A 22,428-nucleotide genomic window follows, 5' to 3' on the forward strand; every position below is an offset into this window, starting at 1 on the left:
CTGCCTGCTTCTGTTGGATTAGAAGATTGTGATTCAAGACTTTTTCTCGGAATGACAAAGCGAGAAAAGCTGAAGGTTTTATAACTCAAAGCGTTTGCATGCTTCCTCCTCAAACCTGTATCCTCTTCCAAGTGAATCTATTTATGAAGCGAATGAGTGCATGTTTGTAACAGACAAAACCTAACCTCCTGGTGTTATCAGCTTCTCCTTTTTGTGCTAAATGAAAAAAAAAAATGCCACTGTTTTTTGAAAGGAATCCTCTTGTAAGAGAGATGCAATAATTAATCCACAACCTGAACGACTTAATTTCATGGTGGCATTTTTTCCGAGTTGAGTATGCTAGTTAAACTTTACAATTAAGAGAATGAATGGAGTAGTACTATAATCTTGTTATGCGATAAACTTATTACACACGAGCTCTAGCTCTATTTCAGGATAAGCAAGATGTGGAAATAGTATTACTCTGCCACTGCCAAATTTTGTTGCAAAGTTAGCTATTCTACTTCGCTCAGTTTTGTGCGGCCATTACAGTGCTATACAAATGTTTTTTTTTTCCTCACAAATCCACCGCTCATCTTGTCAATCTTCTTTCGTTCATCAGTGTGTTTTTGACATTTTGTGCAGACACATACTCACATGTTTGGTGACGGCCTATGCAAAGTGAACACCTGCCACATGTTGCCAGATGTTCACTGTGTGTTCATAGGTTATCTTCCATAGATTCGTTTTTTTGTGTGTTTATCATAGTGCATGTCGACTTCAGCCTAATTCTGAGATGATGATCACGACAGTAATCTCTGTAAAGACAGATCTCCTTGCTACTGCTGTATTGTAGGGCTGCTCGGCACTCTGCTTGCTTCTGGTTCGTTTGGAATGCAGAGCTGGTTAACAGGCTGTAACTGGAGCAGACAGTAAATGAATACAGCTTTATTATTTGGGTTTGCTTTTAGATTAAACCTCCCTGCCTTTTCCTTACTTTTTTGAACCATGTACTTTTGAAAATAACAATTATACAGCTAATCTGTTGGCTGGTTTTGATGCCAAGTTCATTCACAACTTGAGGGGGGGGGGGTTCTGTGGAGAAAGGGCACAGTTGCAGCCACAGAGAACTGGACGTTGTGTGTGCAGTCGCTCGCAGGCGAGATGTTGAAGACCTGTGCTGCTCTCAAGTTGTGCCCTCAGTTCTGTCTGGTCACTGGTGTTTGGCCCTGGCTCTTCCTCCTAGAACAAAATAAGGAAGTGCACGCTCTCTTCTCTAGCTGTGAAATGGAGTGTTTATTGTCAGTTGATTGCATGCAGTTCATTGAGGGGAAGTTGCTTGTGTAAAGGCCAACATTCTCATTAGAGCTTTTCAAAAAGGCTGCGTACAGTACAAGGTAGCATGGAAGCTCACAAGGGCAACTAAACTAACCTTTTATTATTTCCTCACTAGATCTCATCCTCACAGGAACTCTTGATATAGTATGCATGGTCGGTGCCAAACATTTTCTTGTGCCACTAATGTTGAATTGCAGAGGGCCATGGTCACTATGTTCCACTGCTGCCACGCTGTAGTTATGATTAGGAGTAACACAATGCCCTAGTTTTCTGAATCATCCGAACAGGAAGTGGGAGAGGACTCTGGTCAGTACAGGGACTTGACCAAACTTTTGGTTTATTTTTGTCGCTTTAGAGTGGGAACTGTTCTTTGCAGATTAAGCAACGGTTCTCAGAAGTAAAACTTGCATACACTGGTCTTGTTAGCTGTGAAAAAAGAACAAATGATTGTTCATTAATCATAACCTTATTTATGACATTAATTTATGGGATTATTGAATGCATACTCTATCAAACACTGGTCATTTGAAATAAGTGACTAGGCACATTTATTTTTCCTCCTTAATAAGTATTTTATTTCTCCTTGTTTTATTTTACAGCAATACACTTTTTTTCTATCACTATGTTATAGTGATTAAGTATTTTGCCGATGTCTATTGTCTTTAGAGCGGGTGTTTCTTTTCTTTTCTTCGATTTAACCATGACTGCCAGGTTTTCTTGATGTTTTGTTTTGCTTTTTGTTAGGCTGGATAGTTTATTAACATTGATCCTGAAACCTTTTGTTGCCAAAATGGATGTACAGCCGGGGTATAAAATTCAAAATGGACACATTCCCCCATGTACTGTTTAAGTTCTTTGAAGATGATTGCGTTCTTTTTTCATTTGTCTCATGTTTATATATTGATATTATGACTAAGTAGTCAGAAATTGAAGATGCGTTAGCTCTCGTTTTCATCTCGGATTAGAATCTGACTGCCACTGCAACTCATGCTTCCAGGTATTGTTATGGGATGTTGAAATGTTTAGAATATCATTGGATCAGACTCACTCAGTCCCCAGGCTGCTGCTGTGCAGTTTCAGACTTACGTTTAAGTATTGTGACAACTGCAGAGAAATTATGGAGCGACTTGTAGAGGAAAAGTTCACTCATTCTTTCTGTAGCACTTGCAAAAGAAACGTTATGTTGGTCTTAATTTGACATATGGAAACATTTTGGGCTTTAAATCCGCCAACTAAAAATCCAATTGCTTCATTGTTTGAGAGCTGTTAATTAAATTAAATATTGATTATGTGAATCTAAAAATTTCTGTTGCAGTTCCCGAGGGTATGATGAACATTTTGTTAACAAAGCTGCCAACCCAGTATCAGTTTGTGTCAGTTGTCTGCCATGTCTATTGGACTGACACACATTTTGGTTTTTGTATGCTAACCTCTGTTGATAAAATGTTTATAAGATTTATTTTCGCCAAAGATATGCAATTGCATTATATATGGTATTACAAAAAATATTAATAAAAACCTGTTCTTGTTACCACTGTGAGCATTGTTTTATTGAGCAGCATTTTATCACCTCAAATAAGACTTGACACATTTCTTTTACCCACCAAACTCTCCTCCACAACACAAGAATGCCATCACTTTACATTAGCAGCCTACAGTTTTAAACCTTTGATCAACATTGCCACCTGCTGTGAAGGCCACAAGATAAAAATCGTTGCTAATAATAGTCTATTCTTTAGAATAGCTACCTCTTGGTGTGGCTGGTTTCTCAGTTTTCACATAACCATGTTACAGCCGGAAAATATTTCCCACCAAGAGCAGCCGTTCAGAGCTGTTTTGACTTCAGAAGCTGTGCTCAGCACTACGTGTAGCGGCTCCACACTTTTCTCTTTTTGTTTTGAAATGCTCAATCGTGGCAGACCGCCAGAAATGCATCTCACATTAATGTGAATTCCAGGGCTGTGCCAGTGATGGATGCATGATCAGATGTCCTAACGACACTCTGCGCTGTAAGTTAATTAGTCATGGAGGACTGTGGGATGAACACAGTGTGACCCTGAACAGGGGCTTGTCTGACTAGCCTCAGGCCCATTGGCACACTCTATTGTTCAATAGAGTCCTGTGTGTCGACTGGAAGAGGGGGGCTTCTCCCTACTGACTGCCTCAATTCAGCTGGAAATCAGAGCAGCATCACCTCCCCCCCTCCCACACGGCCCTAGCAACCACGCCACGCCGACAGTTGCCAGGCAACCAGACAATGCTGGAGCCACTGGCTGTGGTGTGCGTGTCAGTGAGTTTGTGTTTAGCCTGCATTTAAGATCAGCAATCGTCAAACAGCGCAAATGTCTTTCTTCGAAACATTTAAGTAATTCCTTCTTTACTTTACTTTAATTTAACAGCTGATAAAAATAAGTTAGAATGTATTTGTATATAGCCTATAGCAGTAGGCTACTGTGTGGTGAATATATAAAGAGATTATTATGGATTAGGTGAAATTAATCTTGTAGGATTTGAGCGGTGATGGCTGCATTAGCAACATGTCATTTCACTTTGAGTCCAAACGAGGTCATGTGCGTTTTAAAGGAAAATCACAGCGGCTATCTTTCAATGTGCTACAACCTATTTGTGATTTCTGACCTTGTTCCTGGTAATGCAACCCATACCACTCTCAAATCAGCAGTAAATTATTTATCAGTGACATCACAGCACTTAACGCAAATGGCATAAAATGTAATGTAAGAAGAAAATATATTATACAAATATAACATTCAGAGCCTTCCTATAATCACCTGTAAAAATGTAAAAAAGAATACGCTATATTACAGACTAGAGTATTTGAATGTGCTGTAGGCCTATAGGCTATATATATATCTTTTTTTATTTTAATTCCCAAACATTAAGTATCATAATATAATATAATTTAGTATAATATAATATGATATAAAGTTATCAAGTATACACATATATTAATCATACATAATTGGAATATATTATTTTAATTCTGTTTTGGCAATATTTGTATTCAACTTTATTTATTTGTTCATTACTTTTTGGGCAGTACAATACATTTATTTATTTATTTATATATATTTAATTATTTAATTAAACATTGTGTATGTATGTCGTCTTTTTTCGAGCGCTTCCAACGCTAGACGGCGCCCTCCTCACAGTCACTCTCCACTTTCCTGTTTTCTCAACTCTGACCCCGGCGCTTGTGTCCGTGATCGGATCTCATTCGAGGAAGATTTTCTGCTGGGTAAAAAAAATGAAAGTATTCCTTCAGATGAATGGACTGTCAGTGCTGCTCGGCTAGTTTAGCAGCAGCTACTCTCAATCCGTAATAAGATTTGCGGACGCAGCGGGTCTCACGGCTACTGTCACATAATATGACCTGCATGTGTTTCTCTGCATTTGTTTTGCTACATAGCTAGTTAGCTGGTGGCTAGTCGGCTAGCTAGCAAGCCCTGTCACCGCTAAAAGTGATAAAAGCGCTTCTGTCAAGTCAGAAAAATATCCGGCTTTAGATATTATGGTAGCGTCTAATATCCGGGACTCATGACAGCTTTATGTGACAATGTTCTCCAGGTATAGAACAAGCCGCCTGTGAACAAGCTAACCTGAGCTAGCCGGCTCAAAGCTCACCGTGTCCGGCTTTATCATCCCAAGCCCCCTGCACATTGGAGAGAAGAATCTAACTACACCCATCAGCTCACCGGGCTAAAGTGGATACCGTTTAGAAGCTTTAACGATTTGGCGACGGGATAACCGACTTCCAGCGACAATGGCTAACGTTACAGACCTGCAGACAAAATACAGCAAGCTGGCACAGGAGTACTCCAAGGTAAAACACTGTCCTACCGTGTAATGTTAGTAAGGTAACGTTATTAAAACATTAATGACAAGGCTGGTAGCCTGCTCAGAAGTATCCAATGAGTTATAAACCACTATAAATGTATCATCTATAATCAGTGACACATGCTAATTTATTTAATTTTTGTTGTCATTGCAAAGAAATGAACTTCACTAAGAATTATTACTGTAAATTTAATGAAAGCCATTGATTCTACACCAACTTAATGTCATTTTGGAAGATGTAGTTTGTAGTGCAGTTGAATGATAGTGTTTTTTTTTATTAGAAGCACCTCTAATTATAATGCAAAATCATTCAAAAACCAGAATACAGACTTGAAAATAACCTTACAAATGAATCAACTAAAAAACTGAACATTAAATCTGTCATGAAACTAGTTTTTTTATTTGATGCAGAAGGTGGATTAAGCCTGGTATACCTAATAAAGATACTTTATTGGCAACAGATTTTGTCAACACAAGACCAGTTATTTCATAGGTTTGTGGTTTGTTATTGTGGTGTGTTTTAGTTTTAATGTTGTAATTTAAGTACAACATGTGCATCATTTTCACATATTAAGTAGCTTAAAATCACGCTGTGTAAAGGTAGATTTTTAAAGGTTAATATGTTAACTAGTGACAGTAAAGCCTGTGAGTCTGCGTTTTCTGTGAGCTGTTTGCGCCCTTTGTGTCGGTGTCAGCTGACAGCAAGTGTGCTGTTTCCTGTTGAAACAATGATCTCCCCGTTAGCCAAGCACCATATCCTGCTCAGGAAGTGCTGACTGTGTAACTGTCAAATGTGGTGCCGTTATGCTAGAAGACCTAAGTGGTGAATCTTCACGTTATGCAGAATTGGAGAAAAAAACAAAGCAACCACAGACAAAGATATGATATTGTTGATGAAAATAGACATGTTTGATACCTCATACATACATACATTAGCATTGATAATAAAAACGTTGCATCTTAATCCTGACCATAGATAACATTCATGTGACATCCTGTACATGTCTCCACAGCTCCGTGCCCAGAACCAGGTGCTGAAGAAGGGAGTTGTGGATGAACAGGCCAACTCTGCCTCATTTAAGGTAAAGTGACATATAAAACCGAACAAATAATGTTCCTCCACAGCTGTAATACCCTGTTACAGTTGATAAGAATAAACCACAACTAAAATGTTTGAGATTCTAGATTATTTCATAAATTGTAATCTTCTTTTTCTATGACTATTCATCAGGTTGACACAGGTAATCATAAGGCTTAAGGGGAAATATATGTAAACAACTATTTGTTCATGTTTACTAAGCAACAGAAAAACATCAGGTCAACTAAATGTATTACTTCAAGTTCTTCTTGCAGTGTTGTTATGCTGGATGTGCGCAATGACAGGTCTGCCATATTTGCCAGGGAGCTTAATTATAAAATCACAGCAAGGTCTGCTACAGTCATGGAGTGTTGTCTTGTTGATGTCAAATAAGTTAATTTCCTAAAGTGCTGGTTGTAGACAACACAACTACAGTTCTTTGCTTGACATGTGTTTGTCATTGTGGTCCCCAGGAGCAGCTGAAGCAGAGGGACCAGAGCCTGAGGAAGCAGGAGCAGGAGATGGACAGTCTCAGCTTCAGGAACCAACAGTTGGCCAAACGGGTGGAGCTGCTGCAGGAGGAGCTCGCTGTCAGTGAAGCCAAGGGCAAAAAGGGGAAGGTGATCATGAGGGGAAATCAGGGAGAGGCACAGTATGTCAGAGGGACCGGATGTATATAGCCATTAGATATCAGTTTAAAGAGTGATCTGAAATTTGAAACACTGATTCTGATTAAATGCTTATGTTTGTAGAGCCAAAACATCCTCACTCACATTTTACCTTTACCTCATGCAGAGTAAAGCAGACTCTCCCTCACAGCACGGTCTGGAGACCCAATGTGTATTTGATGAAGACCTGCAGAAAAAGATAGAAGAAAATGAGCGACTTCATATCCAAGTAAGCAGCCGTGTTGTGTTTATGTCGGTCCGTCATTGTCCGGTAACAAACAGTTAATGAACTGGTGGGGCCATGCATGTAATGGCTCTGTTTCCTGTTGTATACGTGTTAGTTCTATGAAGCAGGCGAGCAGCACAGCAGGCAGGAGTCCGAGCTGAAGACACGACTGCAGGAGCTGGAAAAAGACTCGGAGCAGCACCAGGCCGTAGTGGGCGGACTCACCACCAAGTACATGGAAACAATCGAGCGGCTGCAGAGTGACAAGGCGCGTTTGGAGGTGAGGATGAACAGGAGGAGGTGAAGAACATATTTTTACTATACGTTTTTTATACAGTTTATTCAAATGTGTCTCTTTTCCCTTTATTCTCATAGATAAAATCACAGACTCTGGAGAGGGAAGCAAAAGAATGCAGGATGCGAACAGAAGAGTGGTACATCATTTTTATTATTTGACGGTTTGAGAATAATTGTATCCACCGCTGCGGTGCGAGAAAACCAACAGGGTGATTTGCATATATAAAGTATTTATACATACTTAATGAAGTTACACTATACTTCGGATAAACTGCACTAGTGGAACTAGGACGACAAAAATACCATATCCGTATTTAAAAGATCTGGGAAACCACCCCATTTGAACATAAACCTTGGATATGTACATTTCACATTATTCCTGTCTGTTATTGTGATTCACAAAACCCATTTAAATTGGATAAACCAAGTGGAATGCTTAGTTTAATGTATTATTTCCTGCTCTCTTTCTGCAGTCAGCAGCAGTTGAGGCTGAGCCAGTCGGAGCTGAACCGACAGGTGAAACAGAGCAGCAGTGTTATCCAGGAGAAAGTGCCCTTCAACGACACCAGTGAGTATCTGGCACTGAGCCACGGCTACAAAAAGCGATCTGCTACAGCGAGCAGACATCTATTTGAGAACGTTTATGTCTTTGTCACTGATGCAATAACCCCGTTGCGCCCAGGAGTAAATAGGGTAATGTTTTACCTAACTGTAATACTGCACGCAGCGGGCCGGAGGCTAAACCTTTTAAGCTGTGTTTGCGGAGTCAATAAAGTTCATAGGAGGTGGATGTTCTTTAACTTCCTCTCTCTCTCCTACCCTGCAGAACTTATTGGCTACAACAGCTTAAATGTGCCACCACACAATCGAAGGCACCAGGTGAGAAGAAAATATATACTTTAATAGTGCATGTGCTTTTCATTTGTCTGAAGAGAATACTTTTGTCATTAAGCATTCCAGTTTATAAAGTGTTGTCCTAGCAATTTCAATACATTGTGATGTAATTCATATATCTTTGCATAATGCAGAGTTTGCTGTGCTTTGCACATTTTATCATTTTGAAATCTCAACATAACAAGTACCAATAACTTTTGATTCTGACGATAATGCTCCACTTTTATTTATTGACACAAACAATTCGGCATATTTTTTTATAATTGTAGATCATCATGCAGATGCATCTATGGATTCTTTTGATTCTCGAGTAAGCCGTCATTTATTTATTAGATTCTGAACACTTGAACGTTCATAAGTTTATGACTCATGGAAATGCGGCATTGTCATATTAAACAACACACACCATACACAGCAATTATGGATTTTAAAATCTTAAAGTGACAAAGTGGCGGTAGTTAACCTGATTAATGAAGTGGTCAAAATAAATGTCAGGGAAAGAGTGACAGTCGTCATCAGATACCTTTTTACGTGGTGCCAAAGATATTCAAATGATACAACTTAAGACAGACACAACAAAGCAAACTCACACACTTTTAAAGCCTAAACTTGTAATGTTTTGATATTTTTGCTTAGAAATTGTCAGTTTTCTAAATAGTTGCAGAAGTTTTCTTTTGAAATGATTAATGAATGAATCACCTGATTCTTTGTCAGAATATATACCTCAGGGCTGTTCATCCAGCTGAATTTCCTCACAGACTGAAACATTGTGTGGGCTGTGTGTTCTTTCAGCTCAAAGCGCGGGATGTGGCAGGTCAGGCCCTGAGCTTTATTCAGGACCTGGTTGCTGCTCTGCTGAACTTCCACTCCTACACAGAGCAGAGGGTTCACATCTATCCTCTGGACTCGTCCATTGAGCCCATTTCCCCTCTTAACCAGAAGGTGAGACGACCATACACAAGACACACAGACTGTGATTAATATATAACAGAAGAGTGACGAAACACAGTATCAGTGTAACTAAAGATGTCTCTCTTTACCTAGTTCTCTCAGTATCTACATGAGAACGCAGCCTATGTGCGCCCCCTGGAGGACAGTTTCCTGCATCTACACCAAAGCATCACAGAAGACACAGTCACAGTGCTGGTAAGTGCGTTCTTTTTTTTCATAGACCTTGTGTGGGCTTGTTAGTGATGCTCTCCTATAACCGACCACTTATTGAGTCTTTTTCTCTTGAATTGAAGGAGACCGTGGTCAAGCTGAAAAGCTTTGCTGATCATTTCTCCTCATACACCCACTTTCTGCAAAAGATTCTTCCCTACCAGCTGAAAAGGTCAGAGCGGGTTGTGTTTGTGTGTGTTAGTGATCGAGAAATGGAGTGGAGGAGGCGGTATTAATCTTCTCTTCTCTCCACAGCCTTGAAGAAGAGTGTGACACACCTCTTTGTACCGCTGCCCTCACTGCGAAAAACCAGGAGTTGCAGAGTGACATGAAGAGATTAACTTCTGTGTTTGAGAAAATGCAGAGCTATATCAACCTTTTGGCCTTACCCAGTACGTTTACACAGAAAGTACATACCATATGTCACAGATTAGTTCCTGCAGCTTAGTTGTTTTGCAGAAAAGGAGAACTAGGATTAAAGCATTGGTTTTGCTGCCGGTGTGTTTCTGTAGTTTCAGCTAGGTCGGAGAAATGTTTAGTAAGTCAAATATCTGAGACTGAATACCTCTAAATTGTAGGGATGTTGTAGGGCTGCTCGATTATGGCAAAAATCATAATCTCGATTATTTGGATCAATAATTGATATCCAGATGATTAAAAATGATTATCCATTTACTTTGAAAACAATTTATTGAAAAAAAAAAATGTGTAGTATTTTTTTAACAGTTGATTACCCTGAACTTTAAGTGTAATTCAATTGTAAAACCAATACAAAAAATAAAATATATATATATTTTTAAATAAAGAATAATAAAAAAATAAATAATAATAATCGTTTTATTTCAATTATGTTGTTTTCATAATCGTTGCAAGCCAAAAGCGTAATTGTGATTAAAATACGATTAATTGAGCAGCCCTAGGATATTGTTGGGTTGACCATTGATTTAAATGAATATGCTGGTAAAGTTATAATAATCTCTTTAGTATTATAAGTTATAAAATAATAGAAAAGCAAGGACAGTGTAAACAATTCAGAAAGTTAAATCAATTTACTTTAATGCAGCTTTTTAAATTCACACACTTCCAGAAACCATCAGTCCAAGTTTTAGCTATAGGTCCCGTTGAGTTTGATATATCACAGCCTAAAATATCAATCCATTATCCCAGTTAATAGTGTAAAAGACTAGGATTTTGTAATGGAAATAACTGGTGCTATGAGTGTGAATTGCCACAATATGCTTGTTTACTAATTTGTGCAATGTGTCACAGGTGTTCGGCAGGACGCCATGCCTCAGAGCAGCACCTCCGCCGTCTTCACGCAGCTGGCCGCCTGCCTGCACAGTCTTCACGATGCCATTAAAGGTGAGCCGCACCGTCAGACATGCTTTGATCCACAGCCGTTCCCCACAACAGCACGAGTTATCACCTCTCTGCTGCCATTCAGAAAAGTCAGACTACTTTTTCTGTTTTCAGAACGATACCCACCTGCTCGGTTTTTGAAGTGTAAATATTGAGATGCTTCAGTGTTGCATCTATCAGACTGCGATTCTGGAATGAAAGTATAGTGTAATGCTTTCTGTCAGAGAAGAGTCACTTTTTGTGTGGCTGAAACATTTTACTAAGAGGAAGTATGTTTATGTAATAAGATAAGATAAGAGGTACTTTTGGGACTATTGATCCCAAATCGGGAAATGTTTGCGTTGCAGCCGCATAAAAATACAACAGAACAAACCAAGGCATTGCACATAAGTAGAAATTAAAGAGTAGAAATAAACAATACTAGCATTTAAGCATCTCAAAATAGAATTAAAACAGCATTAAAAAGTAGAAAATATACAGTAGACCAGGGGTCTCCAAACTTTCTTCATCTGAGAGCTACTTTGAAAAAAGGAAAGTGGCCAAGAGCTACTTCCATCACATCGCTTACATTTATTCACATTATAATAATAATAAATTATATTTCTATAGCGCTTTTCTTGAACCCAAAGACGCTTTGGGTTCATACATAGCCCTCATCAGTTGAATTAAGCTACTTTTGTACACGTGTATAATTGCAATACCTAAAGCTTATCAAAAATCTTAACTTCACGTCAAGGTCCAAGAAAACGACAATTTCTCACTTATTATTATGGCCCACATAGTGAGTACATCACTTAAAATGCACATAAATGTCCTTAATCACCACCTTACAAGCATCTTATGGCACGTGTGTAAAATAAGAGCATTCACTCTTTTTCACAGTTAGTGAGATGACTAGCGCTGCATGGAGTCCACCATAGAGTATAATGGAGTGTACCCACTTAGGTTCACTCTAATAGAGTCATTTAAATGTTCATCAGTCGGTCTTGTTCTGTATTTAGATTTCATTCATGTCAAAAAAAGCTGCTTCACAAAGGTCTGTAGAGCCAAATTAAGCAGACATGTTCAGTGCTGCTTGGTGAATGTTCTTATCGTGTCCTGGGTCTACAAGGCTCCAGAAATGTTGTGATTTTTACTGAGACTTAAGCCGAACATTATTTTGGAGATTTATAACCTCTATCTCCACACGATTGACACTGAACAGTTCAGCCATCTTTTTCTTCTTCTTCTTCTTCGTCTTGACATTAAATTATAAACCATAATAAATCAATGGTGTAGGTCTAGCCTCCCTATATCTGTGTGTAAAATTGTTCCATCTTCAAAAACTAAAAACGAATGCTTCTGCAGTCTAGCTGCAGCTTCTAGCAACGGTCTTCTGTTAAAAAAAGGACACTGAATGTCTTGAATGTGGCATCACACACAAGACTTAAGTCTGAACACAGCAGACAACAGGAGTATTTAAAACAGCATATAAATACAAAAATGCATGTGGGTGCACACTTATTCTCTGTCTTACTGTTACATACATCCTATGAATGTATGAGATTAAGTTAGCTTCATCATATCTCAATCAGTGATTAAGTGAATAATAAAGTTTCTATCAGGTCACTATCAGCCTGTCACTCATTATTTACAGGGAGGGGGCGGGGTTTGGAGGAACAGAGGAGACGGTCATCGCGGAAGCTTTCCTCCTGCCTTCACAAACTTTACACACGTATTTATCAACTGAAAATAGCAAGAGGACATTCATACTCTGCAATCCAAGACTCGATTAAATCCACCGAAAACCTGACATGATGATAATGAGTGTTTTTCAAAAAACACAAATCCCTCCCTGTGTGTCTCTGAGCCACAGCCACGAGGCCTGATTCAGAGCGTGTCATTCTGCTGTTGGTTCTGGACTGGTGTTGCTTGTGTTGGTGGATAAAGCAGACTGCTCCATTTGTGGTGTCGCTGTGCCGCTGTCACATCTATTCCTTGATCTCTGCGTCACCGACCAATTTTATATTCGTGTGACGAAAAAAAACAAACATTATTGTCAAGCCGCGGCCGAAAAATCAAGAAGCAACGTTACTACGCTTTAATCGATAATCGAGCGGCGAGCTACTGAAAAGCTTTTCGGTAGCTCGCCGCTCGATTGTTGATCGACGTGTTGGAGACCCCTGCAGTAGACCGTGAAGATAAAAAATCGATTAACTCTGACAATAAAACACAATTGAAGTACCTTTGTCTTGTTTCTTTTGGGAACAGCCATCGTACTCAAATTCACACACCAATACAACAAAAAATCTAAATTCAGGCTCATCATTCACACACCAATCAGGAAGGGAGCTTCACTCAATAGTTATCTTTAAATCTCATGATGGTAACAAATATCTGTAGCTAATATATGTACCTAATGAAGCTGAAGTTGGGGTAAATAAGCCAACAGATGCATTTTAAATTATCTTTATAAATGTTCCTCTCCTGTGTGTCCAGAGATGTCAAAGCACTACAACCAGAAGGCCAGCTTAGAGCAGGAGCTGCCCACCATCACCCAGAAGCTGTGCACCACCACAGAGTGCCTGCTGGGATCTCTGGGCTCTCTGACCAGCAGCACCGGCAAGGTACGGACAACAGGGGGCAGGCAGCAGCCACATTTATATTCCGTATACCATGTTCAAACAGTTATTTGGTAGCTGTAGTTCACAGAAGCTTAACTGTAAGTAGCAGTGATTTTACAGCCACTGGATCACGTTGGTTGTTTTGCCACCACAGAACTCAGGTGGGCCGGCAGTTAAATGTTCAAAGATGCTGTCCAACTCGCAGTTAGTCCATCTGCTCCCCAGTCAAGGGAAGTAAAGGGGATACATGATTTCTCTTTGTGGATCAAGTGAAGCGTGGGCTGAGATGAGTCTGCTGATGAGAGGCGGAGTCCGGTGGGTCGCAGCGCCCAATAACACTCTGGCGCATGTTGTGAGGAGTGAGCTGCATTTCCAGAGTGATCATCTCTCCAGGCAAAAGCTTAATTGCTCAGACATGTACCATCCTGGGCACTTGGTGGTGTAATCGTCGCTCCGCTGCAAACACACTGGTTAATTGGAGGCAAAACAGAATGCTGTGTCTCTGCATTGAGACATGTCGGCATAATTAGTGTTTCTTTAGCACAGGAGGCTGCAAAGATCTTCATTTCTTTCCCCGGTTCGAGACATAATGTCCCTGTTTTGTTGCAGATTGCCACTTTCTTCAGCAACAACTTGGACTTCTTCACATCGTCGGGCTACAGTCCAAGAGGCAGCACGCTAGCCCTGAACCCCTTGCAAGCAGAGAGCATGCTGGCCAACAAAAAGAAAGCAGCAGCCTATATCAGTGCTCTCAAAAAGGTTAGTGTATGATTCAATCTGCGAGGTATTCCCTGGTCTTAGCTCGTAATAAAGGGTGACACTGCAGTGACAGCCCCCAAACATCTCGCCTTTGGGAATATTTGATATGCATCATCTGGTTTTATTTCCCAAATGTTTCTTTTTTATCTTTCTATCTACACATACCCGTATTTGATTTCCTCTGTGTTTCATGACACCATTTATTTGCTTTTTATTCTTTTTTTCCCATGGAAAGGCCTGTTTTATCAGTAGTAATATACAAAAAAGCAAATGAAACTTAGGAACTTCATGGGTTTTATTCAATGATAAATGTTTTCTCTTTGTGTTTCTTCATTCAGGCCCGGCCGCAGTCGGTTCCTTACAGTGACGCTCTGTCTAACCGCCGTGTACTCACCAGCTCCACTGAGAGCAGAGAAGGCCTCAGTCAGCAGGTATGACACTCGGCTCAACCACTCTTTTCTTAAAACATTTCTGTCAGTATAGAACAGGGGTCGGCAACCCCTGGCACGCGGCACCGTAACCAGTGGCACACTAGGAATAAGTGGAATAAGAGTGCAACATATTTAAATTGTATTTTTGGATCCTGAACGAGACCCCCGCCAGAGCGCGTCTCCCCGTTACCTGCAGAAGGAAGCCATGCACGCAACGCAGCCGCGCTCTCTTTAACTCCAGGCGACTTTCTGCCGCTTTCCACCGTGGTGCATTGCTGATCGTTTCACCGCGGAGGAAAGCCCTTCACAAATTGCAGTACCCATAAGGAGCTGTACAAATGCCGCAGTTTTTGCGAGGCTGTGTATTTAGTTGAAAGCCCAGTGGCGATCTGCTCATCTCTCATCGAATTAATATGCTACAAAGGGGCGGACTGGCCATCTGTGTGTTGAACTTTCCTGTCGGCTCCCAGACCGTAGTCGAGGAGGGCAGAAGCAACAAGCTTCTGGGTTCAACTAGAGAATGCAATTCCTGAAGAAATTGCTCGTGGGAATGCTTTATGCTGAAAAGCTGACGCTAAACTGCTATGCTGAAATCTAATGTGTAAGAAGAAAGTGAAGAATTTAGATTGAAATGACACATGAACACTGGGGGCTTGAATGTGTGATGAGAGAAGAAAATAAAGTAAAGAGGCTTGGAAAAGCAGGAGAATATTTGAAGTGCAAACTTTTGAACTAGCTTGATGGTGAATGATCCGTTGCCATGGCAACGGCATTTAATGACACCCCATAATACGCTTAGATGCGTTGATGGCTGCGTCGTTACCAAACCTGTGAAGTTTTGGGGCGTTTGGAGCATTTTCACTGAAGTTATGAGAAAACCGTGTTTCATGGCGGGCAAAAACTGTCCCGTAGATGTCTTCACGGCTGGACTGTTAGCACACATGTGAAGTTTGAGCACTTTTTGAACATTTTCATAGGAGTTATAGCGACATCATGTTTTATGGCAAGGGATGCGTTTCCATGGAAACGGCATATGGGGAGATCTCAGATTTGGCGTAGAGCTGTTGAGGCATGAACTGGTGATATACAAGTGAAGATTGGGGGACGATTGGACCATGTCCATTGGACTTATAGCGAAATCATGTTTAATGGCGAGGGATGCGTTTCCATAGAAACTGCATATGGTGAGATCTCAGATTTGGTGTAAAGCTGTTGAGGCATGGACCGGTGATATACAAGTGAAGATTGGGGGACGATTGGACCGTGTAGATGGGATTTACAGCCACATCGTGTTTCATGGCGAGTGGTCCTTCGCCATGGCAACGGCATTTGATGACACCCCATACTACGCTTAGATGCGTTGATGGCTGCCTCGTTACCAAACCTGTGAAGTTCTGGGCTGTTTGGAGTATATTCCCTGAAGTTATGAGAAAACCGTGTTTCAAGACGAGCATTGTGTTGCCATGGCAACGGCATTTGAAGAAATCTCAAAACTGTCCAGTAGATGTCTTCATGGCTGGACTGTTGGCACACTGCTATCTGAAGTCTGCTGCTCTGAGCATGTCAGTTGGACTGATGACATCATCGTGTTCCATTACACAGGTGTTTATAGTAGAGATCAAAGGCTTCATTGTTCTGAATGAGAGATAAACCTCTTACATGTGAACGTTTTGTGAAAGAACCGTAACAGATATCTGTGAAATTTCAAAACGTGAAGCATGTCAAGGAAGTTGAGTATCTGAAGTGTAATTTTTGTGTAGTTTCGGGTTAATAATGTGGCCTTTTTGGCAGTTTAACTAAAGGTGTGCATCTGCTACCGTGAGGAAATATCTGCCTGAAATTACAATGGGGTTTAATGGAGGAATGTTGAACGTTTTTGTCACTTCATGCCCTCAAAAAGCATTTTGTTTAATTATTTTTGCTTAATTATTTGTCATTTTACAAGCTACGAGATGTTTTCCTACGTTTGTCGTGATAAATTATGTCTCAGGAATGTAGGATTTGGGAATTATGGCAGTTTAAAAAAAATATATGAATGCGAATTTCAAGCTGTTCTCCACTCTAGCTGTGACATCACACACTCTAGTTAATGTTAAAATGTGAAGAAAACCTCTAAAACAAGTTCTGAAAAATGTTTAATATCTCTAAAAGTAAGAATCAGATTTAAAAGTTGTTTTACACGAATAATGTCAGAAAGATGTGTAACATTTTAAAGTTGGAATGAGGTGTCTGAGTGAAAGTATGAATGAACAGTTAGCAGTTGAATTGCATGAAGATTTGTTGAAGTCTGAAGATTTTCTCCATTGACTTCAATTTTAAAAATGTGATGTATTATGGGATGTATGTATCTCTGGAATTATGAAAGTTATGAATGAGAAAAGTAATAGCCATCGATTCCCAACCGAGCTGAACGTTTTGATGTTTGAACGGAGTTTCTGCGATGTTCAATGCGGGAGGAGAAGAGGGCTAAAATACCGGCGGAATAATAAACTTTTCGTGCGTAGAATAACAGTTAGTTGGAATGCTGTTAACAGCATTCCCACTAAATAACCCACTTTAGCTTAAATGACTGGAGAGAGGCGAGCTCTTCTTGGGAGGCCGTTGCATTTATTTAGCTGTTCTTCTGTTTCACAAAATACATCACAGATCTCTGTTTTTCTGCTTCGTCGTTTCACTTCCAGAAACATACACACGTTCCCTCACTGTCGCTCTACCATCCACAAACACACATGCACAAGCCACACCCCTCTCTCTCTCTCTCTCTCTTAAAGGGACAGCGATCTCATCTCACTCTGCATGACCCTAATATCATAACTTGTGTGTTCTGGAGAATCACAGAACGGACGATCGTCCTTATTATTATGCCGTTTAAACCAATTATTTAAATGTGTTTGTTAAATTCGGCATCATAAGTTGCGCTGACAGGTCAACACACTGCTTCCCCCAGTGAGGCTCCCCCCGCCCTCCTGCTGATAGTTGACGAGCGTCAAGCTCCTCAACTATCACTATAAATAAAGAAATGTCATCTGTGGAAGCCGTAGTACTGTAAAAAGCACGACCAATCATTTTAGCCGGCCCGGCTAAAATAACTGGATGGCCTACCTGCCTGTCAGCCTTCCATCTGTGCACAAACTTATCTCGTGCCCTCATTGGTCATGTGTGCGTTCGTGTGTGTTGGAGGAGAGACTCTGTAAGGAAGTAGCAGATTTCTTCCGGCTGTGTATTTTCACATTCTAGCGCAATCGAGCTGGTTTCTCCAGAATTATCTACCCCACCTTTTAAGCAATATTTGTGCAAAAGAAAGATCTTATTGGACATTTGAGCATCCAGGTTGGGAAGGACCAATGGAAAGAGCCGGGGACCTTATCTCTTACAGACTTCCTTAGATCAGATTTAAATTATGAGTTTCAGAAAAATCGACCCAATTGTTGTATCTTCACAAACTGCTTTGTTATATAGCTTCCACAAGCTCACTGTCCCCCCTCCCCCCCCCCCTTCAGGTGCAGCAGAGCCAGGACAAGATCGCCCGGCTGGAGCAGGAGAAGGAGCACTGGCTGCTGGAGGCGCAGCTGGGGAAGGTGCGCTTGGAAAAGGAGAACCAGCGCATCGCCGACCTGGAAGCTCAGCTCGCTGCAGCTCAAGGGGGGAGTCTGAACTCACCCCCAGCTGCAGCCAGCACGCCTGTACAAAGCCAGGAGGAAGCAGAGATGGAGCCCAGCTCTGGGGAGAGAGAGGCCACGCTGTGCACCAGCTTGGTACTGTCCCTCATTGGCTGCTGCGCTTGTTAGTTTTTGCTTGCAGAGGACATTTTCCGCCCATGGCACTAGTGTCTGATTTGCTTCAACAAAGAGAGTATTATGGCTCTTTTCTTGTGGCCCCCATGCTAAGCAAGTTGTTGCCTAATGAAAGCAAGACTTCCAATGCGCTGATGCAGCAGAATAGAGGAGTAATGTTGTTTATGCAAGTCAGTGCAGAGTTCACAGTGCAGTCACAACCCAGGGCAGTTTGACTCACCCGTTACTGCGCTGCTTGTGTTTTATTTATATTATCTCTTGCATAGCTTGTTTGTCCTAACAGTGTTAGACGCCTGTCTGTGCCTGAAGCTTTTATACCATCTGATTTATGATGAACTTCCTGACATGTTTTTTGTTTTCAGGTTGGCATGTTGTGCACAACACCTTCAGTCGAGCATGTAAGTTAACACACACTTAACCAGCTGACAAAATAAAACACAGAGTACCTAAATAAAAAACAGAAATGAATTTTTTAGGTATTTGAAATCATAATACTTCCTAGAACGTGAAACAAAGTGCTTCTCCAGCTGGATGTTGTGTCTGTGTGTGCAGGTGGGTGACGAGGAGTCCAGGGAGACGCTGATAAAGACTCACTACATGGCCAGAGTGGGAGAGCTCACCACACAGCTCCAGATCTCAGACAGCAAAGCGGTGCACTTTCACTCCGAGGTGAAGCCCTAACCAAACTGCTGCTCGTAGCAAAGAACTGAACTTTTCCTTGCATATCACTTGGGAAGAGGAATATGAAAACTCAACTAACAACCTCCTCTAAAAGCCCAAATACATTTAGTGCAGAACAGTCACTCGCCCTGCTCCTTTCATATGCTTGATACAGAGAGCACAGAAACTGAATCAGAAGTTAACCTTGTTTTCTCTGTTGTTTTCGATTTGGAAAAAAGGCAAAACACTTTATTTCCAAGTGTTGCCTTTTTTCACTGAGAAACTGACACCTTACATTTTTGGTGTCAGGTATCTGAATGTAGATAGCTTCTCTAAGTGACACCCGGTCGCATTAGTGACTAACCGGCACGTCAGTCATCAACATTTTGTATCGTAGCAACAGGACTGCACCTGATCTTGAGTCACAGACCTCGGGAATTAATCTATCACTATTTCAGACTCTGCATTTACATTTGGCAGCTGCCCTCAAAAACACCCATAAACTATGTAAATACACCTTTATTGAAGCTTTTGAAAAAAAACTGCAAAGTATAGACTTACTTTACATCTATCGGGGGACAGCAGTTGTTTATTTCCTTTTTTTCTCCCTTTCTAGTGTCGAGCTTTGGCAAAAAGATTAGCCATTGCGGAAAAGTCTCGGGAGACTCTGACAGAGGAGATCAAACTGGCCACTCAGAAGATCACACGCTTGCAGGTAAAAAGCAGTCTCATTACCAAAAGAGCTTTCTACATTAACCTCATATAAGCTCAGAATACATTGTCACTATGTTGTCTGACACACAGGATGAGCTGGCTACGACGAAGAGGAGCTACGAAGACCAGCTCAGCATGATGAGCGACCACCTGTGCAGTATGAATGAGACTTTGAGCAAGCAGAGAGAAGAAATTGACACTCTCAAACTGGGCAGCAAGGTACAGCACTCGGACTGAATCGCCTATTTATATGCTTTTTGATCGTCCAAATGGTTCCCTTTCAAAATGTAACTTCGCTCTCAGGATTTTTTGCAGCTGTCGCATGCTATCAATCCCCATGTACATAAATATAAAGCTCAACCGTTTAAAATGGAGCGATACAAATCCAGTGGGTTCAAGGTTCATTTCAGGGTTGTCAGTGAAATGTGACGTTGTAAAGTTTTCGTCAGATACGGGGGTGAAATGCGAGGTCACTGGTGACGTCGTGCTCTGTGCCGGGCCTGATGGGAAAAGCACCTGCTGGAACCATCTGAAGAAGTCGTTTAAAGTTAAAGCGGCAGAAATGGAGAGGCCCCTTTTTGAAGCGTGCATGTTCCTGCTTGTGCGTACACAGAGAGCTGAGTGCTGGGAAGTTGCAGGACAGAACATGTTTGGGAGTTAAAGGTGGTGATTTTCTCTCGGAAGGCCAGAGACCAGCCTCAGCATGTTTTTACATCTTAACACCGAATGCAAAACCAATCTGAGCCCTATCACCTAACTGCACTTAAACGCAACACGGTACTTTAAATGTTTTATCAATGTTGTAACTGACATTCTTTGCATTTTCTTCTTGTGTTTTCTGTTCCTTCTAGGGAAATGCCAAAAAGAACAAAGGTCGCTAGAGCTGCTCTTTAGGCTCTGGCTCCATTTTGGTATCACAAAGGGCACCTTGAGAGAAGATTTGATGTGTGGAGCCTCGCAGCAGCGCCCTGGTACAAACTGTCACCGTCACCAAACCACAGGACGGCTACATGCGCCTCAGATTCCTCCACTATCAAACAGAGGCAATAAGAATGAACTTCTATGGAGGCTTGAACAATTTTTTGAGTTTGACTGAGAAGCTTCCTTTTCCCCTTTTCCTTGTCACAGCACAAGTTAACACTTAACATGATTTGCTGACAACTGTTCTCTTAAACTGTTCCGGGACCTGCTTCTTGACCTGTTGGCCAAAGCAGGATGGAAGAGAAAGAGATTTTCCCTAAAAGGGACAGAGGAAGATAAACAGGAGGAACAGTTAAAGTTGGTTATGCTCACTGATGTTAAGCCTTGAAGACCAAAACCCTGTTAATCGGTGCGCTCCTGCTTTTAACGCACGTGTGAGAGAAAATGAAATTGCATCATCAGTGCTTATCTGTCGGAGCAGGCGAACAGAGTAAATGTTGGTGTGGCTGTATGTGTGTACCAGGCTTTACAACATGTGACTATTGTTTTACACTTGGATGTTTTTTTCAAATCAAATTAGAGATTATTTGTGCAATTGTGCCTGTATGTCCACATACAGCATAATACCCCTCTTACAACACATGCATATATCACAAGCGTATTTAAAGAAGGGCTTTGAAACCTAAACAAACAGCTAACAGACACTTGAATTCATTCTTGATGTTGGAAAATGTTCTGTCCAGTGGGTGTGGAGAAACAGGAAGAAATGTCTGCCTTGAAGCACTGATTAACTCTTTACCTTGAAGGAAAAGGTACGATGGACAAGTCAGAGCTCGTAAAACGGTGTCAGTCTGTCTCTGTGAAGTGTAACAAAAGTCTTTTTTTATTACCAAAGTAAACGGATGTGCACTCAGAAACCTGCTGGGGCACAACTGTTTCTAAATTCATGTTTCAATGTGTATGGACGAAAAAAGGGTTGACATGAATAACACTCATTTCAAATCATGATATAATTGTACTGTATCATTTCCTAAAATATATATGTATATACACAAAGGCATTTATTCAAAGGTTACACATTTTTATTTTCCACAACATTTTGAAAAATGAATCAAGTTATTTTTGTGTGTGAGGCAGGATTAAGTGTCTGAGAGGGGTGGACCCGTCTGTAACCGGTGCTTAGACATCCTGATTCATGAGTCATGGCAGAGGGCAGATAATGTTTACAGTAAAATGGCTTGTAGTGACTTGAGGAAATGAAAGGAAAGCCCAGCTTGGTTATGAACATTCTTATGGCCAGTTTACACCTGCCAGCAAACCTTTTGATCATAAAGATTTGCCAACACCCCCAATTACTGATAAAAAGATATATACTTGTATTCTCACAATGTAACCTGTACAAAAGCACATAAATATGTGAAACAAAAATAAAAAGCTTGTTCAACATGTAAATGATTCATATATTGGCCAGCTGGTTATTAATGAGCATGTCTGAGTTGACTTTCCGTGCTGCGTTTCTGGGAGTTGGAGGAGACTTGGATATTAAATCGCCCATCATTTTAAAAACAAAAAACAGCTGGTAACACACCCTGTCCCCTGGGAAATGAGGCAACACCATTAAACTGGAGGTATGAGGATTGGAAGATTACTTTTTGATGATACACTTTGTGTTCGAAGGCAGAAACACAACT

At 40.9% G+C, this 22,428-nt stretch overlaps 1 protein-coding gene across 3 annotated transcripts; it reads left to right on the forward strand.

The window, feature by feature from the left end:
* Positions 1-4,464: 4,464 nt before the first annotated feature.
* Positions 4,465-22,189, forward strand: ppp1r21 (protein phosphatase 1, regulatory subunit 21). 3 transcript variants are annotated; one of them, XM_079686926.1, is made up of 23 exons: positions 4,465-4,573; positions 4,903-5,158; positions 6,186-6,254; positions 6,724-6,870; positions 7,046-7,147; positions 7,260-7,424; positions 7,520-7,578; positions 7,915-8,009; positions 8,268-8,320; positions 9,128-9,277; positions 9,380-9,481; positions 9,580-9,668; positions 9,752-9,888; positions 10,766-10,858; positions 13,334-13,461; positions 14,068-14,217; positions 14,556-14,648; positions 18,149-18,403; positions 18,805-18,840; positions 18,995-19,111; positions 19,719-19,817; positions 19,907-20,035; positions 20,668-22,189. In XM_079686926.1, the coding sequence occupies exons 2-23, from the start codon at positions 5,099-5,101 to the stop codon at positions 20,695-20,697; spliced, it is 2,358 nt and encodes a 785-aa protein (XP_079543052.1). In that variant the 5' UTR covers positions 4,465-4,573; positions 4,903-5,098; the 3' UTR covers positions 20,698-22,189. The 3 variants fall into 3 exon arrangements, with proteins under 3 accessions (XP_079543052.1, XP_079543051.1, XP_079543053.1); XM_079686925.1 differs by having other exon boundaries at positions 4,511-5,158; XM_079686927.1 differs by having other exon boundaries at positions 4,511-5,158; positions 6,724-6,840.
* The last annotated feature ends 239 nt before the right edge of the window (positions 22,190-22,428 follow it).

Source organism: Notothenia rossii (genome assembly GCF_949606895.1).
Source record: "Notothenia rossii genome assembly, chromosome: 6".
Lineage (NCBI taxonomy): Eukaryota > Metazoa > Chordata > Actinopteri > Perciformes > Nototheniidae > Notothenia > Notothenia rossii.

Bases quoted from the DNA above. Each gene is read 5' to 3' on its own strand.
- ppp1r21 (XM_079686926.1), top strand. From the start codon at position 5,099: ATGGCTAACGTTACAGACCTGCAGACAAAATACAGCAAGCTGGCACAG. The intron at 6,871-7,045 runs GTGATCATGAGG...TACCTCATGCAG, and splicing joins CCAAGGGCAAAAAGGGGAAG to AGTAAAGCAGACTCTCCCTC. The intron at 13,462-14,067 runs GTACGGACAACA...GTTTTGTTGCAG, and splicing joins TGACCAGCAGCACCGGCAAG to ATTGCCACTTTCTTCAGCAA.